Source organism: Alosa pseudoharengus, unplaced genomic scaffold (assembly GCF_046254945.1).
Source record: "Alosa pseudoharengus isolate Yale_2024_CS ecotype anadromous, Long Island Sound unplaced genomic scaffold, YU_APseudo_1.1 YU_APseudo_1.1_scf_7, whole genome shotgun sequence".
In the NCBI taxonomy this organism is placed as follows: Eukaryota; Metazoa; Chordata; class Actinopteri; order Clupeiformes; family Clupeidae; genus Alosa; species Alosa pseudoharengus.
In genome coordinates this window covers 28,608,234-28,615,091 of record NW_027468859.1, presented here as the reverse complement: position 1 = coordinate 28,615,091, position 6,858 = coordinate 28,608,234, and the positions used below count along the sequence as shown (strand labels likewise).

Genomic DNA, 6,858 nt, shown 5'->3' with positions numbered 1-6,858 from the left:
TGAGATGAAGGTAAACACCAGAAGCCTTCAGTAGTTAATTCTGTCTCAGTGGAAATGATGGCACTCTGCCATAGAGAACGTGGGTCACAATGCCGCAGGCCCATTAAATCTGCAAAAGTTCCTTCCTCAGGCAAACATTACCAGAAATAGTCATCTTGGCGGGAGGTGCAGGTCCGCTGTAGGGAATAATAATTCTGGGTGTTTAATAATGGAAATTATTTAATTGTGTCCAAGTCTTGATTCAGAGTCATTGGCCATAGGGTTGATTGAATTTTCCTGTGCTGTTATAAGTTTCCTGAGGATAAAATAACAGAACAAATTCGAGCAACAACAATGTGTGTGTGTGTGTGTGCGCGCGTGTGCGTACGTGCACGTATGTTTCTGTGTGTGTGGCAGCTGCTAGCTCAACCCCAGTTGTATCTATGATGTGTGACTCATTTATGGATCATTGTATCCTTCAGGCTTTGACCCTCCACCCTCATAGAATTAAGAACAATGACTTAACAATTCATGGAGAGTTGAGAGTCTTATACCTATCTACCTACCTACTTAGTTACCTAAGTTACCTACCTACTTAGTTTCTTATGGAAAATGAAGCCATATGGCTCCTAGGACGTTTCCCAAACGTCACCAAGTTTGTCACTAAACCACGCAGCCTATACTTGGAATATCCCCCTGATGTGATTGATTCTGGTCGCTACTTATTTGCTTCGGCCAATCACATTAAATTGATGTGAACAAGCGCGAACAAGCCACGCAGAAGGGTAGGCTACACTGCTTTCTTCAGCATTAGGCCTTGGCTTTGGTATTTTTCATTATTGAAAAGAAAGCACTGATGTGTAAACTGCATGTCGCTGAGTATTTTATGTTATCAAGTAAATATCATAGCGTGTCTAAATCGACATGTGTTAATGTTAGAGGATTTTTATAAGCTTTCCGCACTAGTGGCACCTGGAATAATTGGTAAGAGCTTAGCCCCCCCCCCGGCGTAAGCCGACATCCTTTTCCTCTGCCTTGTTTCTCCGTCGAGAGCAAACGTTACATTTCATCTCTAAATTTAACCCGGAAAAGTGTCACTCGAAAACACCGTGATAGGAGGCAGCCAGGGTCATAGACTCATCCGGCTATGAATCAGCCGGTCAAAGCAGCAGTGGGAGAGAACCAACCTATTGATATTTATAGCGTCTTTAGAATTATTTGCGGGTCAACTAATAGTCCCAATGGAACAATAGCTGCCGTTGTAAAGGTGCTTATAATGATTCATTTTACGCCCCCAAAATACCGGTGTATTATCTTTGTCTGAACACCAATATTTTTATTTTCCAAAATGAAACATAAATAAAACAATAACCACAAATTAATGTAGTATGGATGTCATGGTCATGGATTTGTATTATTATTATTATTATTATTGTTATTATTATTATTATTATTATTATCGTTATTGTTGTTGTTGTCATCATCATTATTATTGTTTATGTTATTGATGGTGCGAGAATACTATTACACTAAAGCATAAAAGACGCTCTCGTCAAAATTATGATCAATCATCAATAATAACCATAACAGTATCATATCCATAATCAGCTTCTCTACGACCGTTGTCTTGTGCAAGTGCAACGTCTCCAAATGGAAGAAGTATCGCCTCTGAAGTTAATTGTGTTTTCGTTGTAGAAGGGAATAGATTTCCTCTGTTTATTATGAGCGAGGGGGCGGATTTGCGTCACTGTACAACTTGCAGGTCGAGATAAAGTTGCACAAATATTGAAAAAAGGAAGTTCTAACAGTCATTATAAAAATTCCCCCCCTTGACCGGAAGAAATAAGGATTTCTGCTGTATCCTAAAATACTAAAACAAGTGCTATTTTTGGACAGATCTAGCAGGCGTATCCGCTCATTTAGCGCAAATCAGGGCCCATCAAAAACAGGATGACCTGCATCTAATAAACCCGAGTTTCCTGCACTCAGAGGCCCCTGTTGTGAGGAACCTATCACAATTCTTAGGTAGGCTATTCTTCTTAGGCAACGTTGCATTCAATTATGATGACGTTAGGTTCAATATGAATGACCGTATAGCATTGAATGAGCAATGCAAGCGGTGCTCCCGAAAGGAGTTGAAACCACTTGACACTGACAGTAATTGCATATGGCTAATGATATCCAGACTGTTGTACAAATCGAAGCTTTGCTCGAAGATATCCTATGTCACATTAAACCCATAGGCTACTGTTGTTATTTCAATGCGTGTTCATGATGTGAAGATGAAAATCACTGATGCGTTCGAATAGACTTACACATATTTGCCACGTGAGCATATCCTCTCTGTTCGAAACACACATAGACATAAAAAATAGAAATATACATGAATACACACAGACACACACAGACAAGCACACACACACACACACACACAGGCACACACAAACACACACACAGCGAAAGAGTGTGTGTGAGAGAGAGCGAGCGAGAGACAGAGAGAGAGAGTGATGCTAAACACAGAGAACCTAGGCTATAGAACATACCTTAGTATGTTAATCAGTATCTTAAAGTTGATCTTAAAGTTGATGGTAAACAAAAACATACCTCTCTGTCACATACTTACAGTAGAACACAACAGAGCACCAGTTAATTTGTTTTTATGGAGAAGCATGGAATACATGCATGCGCATCCTTGCGCGCTGCTCTCATTGGCCCATTGCGCAGCCAATCAGTGCACATGTACAAACTTTCTTGTAGAACTACTTGGATCGGAGTAAAGTTTCATACTAGTTTGAGAAATCTCCAACATATGTAGGACTGCGGTTACTCTATTTGCCATTACATGCGGACGCTTTCTAATATCACTGTTCCAGACAAACAAACGAGTGTTAAGTGGTCAGGATGTACACCGCCGGACTAAATCCGTTTTATGCGTCCAATTTCAGCCTTTGGTCAGCATACTGCTCCGGTGGTTTCGCAATGGATACCATGAAAAAACCGTCATTTTGTATAGCAGATATTTTACATGTCGGCGATACGGACAGTCTTCCCGGATCATCAGCACTGATGGCTCATGTAGGACCCCGTACTCAGATCCACTCCTCTGGATCCCCTTTGCGTCCTTCTCCGGTGGCGCCGGAGGCTACTGTCTTCGGTGCAAGAGGCAGTCCTGCATCCCCTTATCACAGGCATGGAATACACTTAACCGCGGTCTCCAGAACGACGCTCAACTCCCAGCAAGCACCGCCACCATCAAGCAAGGATCTCAAGTTCGGAATTGATCGAATTTTGTCCACAGACTTTGATCCAAAAGTAAAAGAAATGTCGTCATTACGAGGTAAGGCAGTATTCGTTTAACTTTATCTGTGAATTCATTTGGCTGTGACATGCCTTCCATGACATTTGTTTTCTTGCATTTGAAATGGAAGTTCTGTCTTGCATCAAAAGTTATAGATTTACATTCTGAAATATTTCATTTAATTAAAATTGTAATATTGATATGCAGAGTGTCAGAGTTGGCAAAACATAAGGTCAGGCTAGACACAACTTTCACCCTCATAATTGGCTTGCAGTCCTGTGTGGTTTTATGAGAATGTCAGGGCTGGTTGACCCACACACGAAATTCATTTGACCTTTCTCTCGTTTTATACCAGATCTCACGTCTATTGTTAGCTCTAACCGACAGTCAGCAGTCCATGTCTCCGTGCAACCTCCGGCGAGCCAGTACTTCGCATCCCTAGATCCGGTGATGAACGACGCGTCGTCCAGGATGAGTTCTTTAGGCAACGCAGCGAGGCATTCAGGGCAACATCAGTTTCAGGACTCCTTTCCAGGTAGTGTAGCCTACTACACACACTCGATTATCATCAAGGCCAAATAGACACCTAGCTTAGATTTGCGTCCTATCACGTATTTATATTTCATTAAAGTAGGCATATTTGTGCGCATTGAACAAATGAACATGGGCCTAGACATTTCAAAGGGTATGACTCCTGTTCTTTACCATGCATTTTTCCTTACCCACACAGGGCCATATGCTGTTCTTACGAAAGACACCATGCCACAGACGTACAAGAGAAAAAGATCTTGGTCCAGAGCTGTGTTTTCCAACCTTCAACGAAAAGGTCTTGAAAAACGTTTTGAAATACAGAAGTATGTCACCAAACCCGACCGAAAACAGCTTGCTGCGATGCTAGGCCTCACCGACGCTCAGGTATGTCATCATATTGAGAACAGACAAGCACATATCACTGATACTTTCATTTTACCATGGCTTGTATTTTAATGTTTGAAAAACCTTCTTCGAGCTGAGATAAAAATGTAACTGGGCTATCGATAGGGGAAGTGGCGGCACACACCCAGCAATGTCAGTATGTCGGCCAACATTACAAAAAAGTTGCGAAATGATGAGATCTGGGGAAATGAAAGTCGATTATACTAAATTATAGCAAACGGAATAGGGGTCATATAGGGAAATCCTATTTCATAAGGTTGCCCGTCAGCCTACTCGAGAAGCAAACGGCCTTTTAAAAAAACTGGGGAAAATATAGGCCAATTCAAATTAATTCAGATATAATGTCAGATACGCCATTAACCATTAAAACATTAAAGCGCTGCATTTGTGAGTTTGGGGCCTACACAATGACGCGTGCACACACTCACAATGACACGCGTGCACACACTCACAACACAGACACTGACAGAGAGAGGAAGAGAGAGAGAGCGAGAGAGAGAGAGAGAGAGAGAGAGAGAGAGAGAGAGAGAGAGAGAGAGAGATGACACTCGTAGCCACAACAGCCTATCTAACTGTATTGTTCTGCATGCGCAGAGCCAGACAGACGGTTCAACCCACTGCTATGTCTCCTCAGGTCAAAGTTTGGTTTCAGAACAGAAGAATGAAATGGAGACACTCAAAAGAGGCACAGGCACAGAAGGACAAAGAGAAAGAACAGCCAGACAAGGCGCAGACAGAGAGCGATCAGAAGGAGCACGAGGAATCCGACTGCGAAAGCGAACACAGCGAGTCCGACTTTGAGGAAGGACCCGAGGACAAAAGTGACGTCGACATCCCAGAACACAACAAGACCAGTGTGATCATCAGCGGGCCTCCGTCCGGGATGAGTGAAGACGCGACACCAAGCAATGCGCTCACAGAAACACCGGGGTCGGCGCAAATCTTACTATGAACACCACGCTCTTTTAATACAAGAGCACAAGAACAAGACTGCTAATTTAACATAAATGCTGTAGTCTCAAAGTCGAGATTACAAGTGAAATGTGGCTTACAGTAGCGCCTCCACTGTGTTAAATAATAAGAAATGTCCAATTGTCCCTCCTTCAACCCCACAAGTAGGACTATGAAGTACGATGTCTTTGACTTTTTTTCCTTTAAAAGGAAAAAGATATTGCTCTTGTGAATTATCCTCTGAACCACTTACTGAACTTTGAAAATAGTCTATTTACACAATGTAAATGTATTGTCTTATACTATTTGGTAATTTGATTTGTATGATATTTTGCCTATAATTTGCACTGAAAATAATGTAAATTAAATGTTTCTTAAATGTAATTGTTAAAATCGAAGTCATTAAATATTTCAATGCAAATATCCGGCCTTTGCCTCATAGTCTATTTGTTTCATTGTTTGACATGATGTTGATTCAATAGCTTTTAGGAAATTAGCTTTTGTATTGAATGGTGACGACCATATCAACACCTTATCATATTTAATTGTTCAAAGCTGTTTCATATAGGCTAGGCTTCAGGCCTTTAACTAAAAAGAAATAGCTACTTATTCAGGTTATTTTTAGAACTTATCTGACGAACCAACACATTTGGTTGGCAAAATGTAGCCCAATTGTGGTTCTCTACATCAGGTTTGTAAATTAATCGATTAGGCTAGTAAAATTAGTAAAATTCTCTTGCGCTTTCACAAACCCATTGGTTAATATGCTTCTGGTCTTTTCATTTTATTCAGATTAGCCTACTATATGCTATGTTTAAATGTAGGTACACACGCATGCATACTGAACTTTATATTAACTGTTTTAATTTTTTTTAAACGTACTTTCCTTGGACTATAAGGGAAAAGTCAAAGGCTGAATTTTCTGACTAGAATTAAAAGCTGGCCTGGATGTACCAGAATATTCCACTCGAACTAGAAAGTGATGCAACACATCTTCAGTCGGTGGTTCTTCACAGAGGTCTTTTGTTGCCTCTCTGAATCATAAGTTCTTGATTAACGACAATTCTGACATCGTTTGGCTTCTAAACTCTCTTTTAAGCACTTTAATGTAATGCCGTTGATCCTTTTCACCCTCAAAAGAATGTTAGTCAGGAGAAATCTGGCGGCTTACAATGAGCAGAGGGCGGGTTTGTATACATTTGCGTGGCTGCAGATATCAGCAAAGAAACGGATGAGTATATTTCTTGAATCCAGCCTTAGATCTAAGTATCAGAGCGCAACCCATTTATGGACCTCCACCGTCTCTCAATCCGGAGTAAAGGCAATAAAGTTGGTTGCTAAATGTCCTGTTGTGATAAAAACAGTTTATTGATAAAATGTGTTATATAATAAACTATGGAGAAATATAAACAACCATAAAACAGATGTACTTTGGTTGACAAAAATATAACAAAGATCAGTTCTTCTTTTTGGTTATTTTCATAATGACGTGTTATAGGGTATATATAGGCTTATAGGCTATATATTTTTTACAAATAATATAATAATAATAATAATTATTATTATTATTATTATTATTATTATTATTATTATTATTATTATTATAATGATAGTGATAATAAAGATAAATAAAATAATTTAAAGTTGCATTTGAATCTAATCAAACTTGAACCAAGCTTCATTGTAGCAATCAA

General features: G+C 39.9%; 1 protein-coding gene across 2 annotated transcripts; it reads left to right on the top strand.

Moving 5' to 3' along the window:
• The first annotated feature begins 2,757 nt into the window (after nt 1–2,757).
• Nucleotides 2,758–5,579, top strand: hlx1 (H2.0-like homeo box 1 (Drosophila)). 2 transcript variants are annotated; one of them, XM_076272815.1, is made up of 4 exons: nt 2,758–3,316; nt 3,633–3,812; nt 4,008–4,192; nt 4,848–5,579. In XM_076272815.1, exons 1-4 carry the CDS (start codon nt 2,881–2,883, stop codon nt 5,163–5,165), a joined length of 1,119 nt encoding a protein of 372 aa, XP_076128930.1. In that variant the 5' UTR covers nt 2,758–2,880; the 3' UTR covers nt 5,166–5,579. The 2 variants fall into 2 exon arrangements, with proteins under 2 accessions (XP_076128930.1, XP_076128931.1); XM_076272816.1 differs by lacking the exon at nt 3,633–3,812.
• The last annotated feature ends 1,279 nt before the right edge of the window (nt 5,580–6,858 follow it).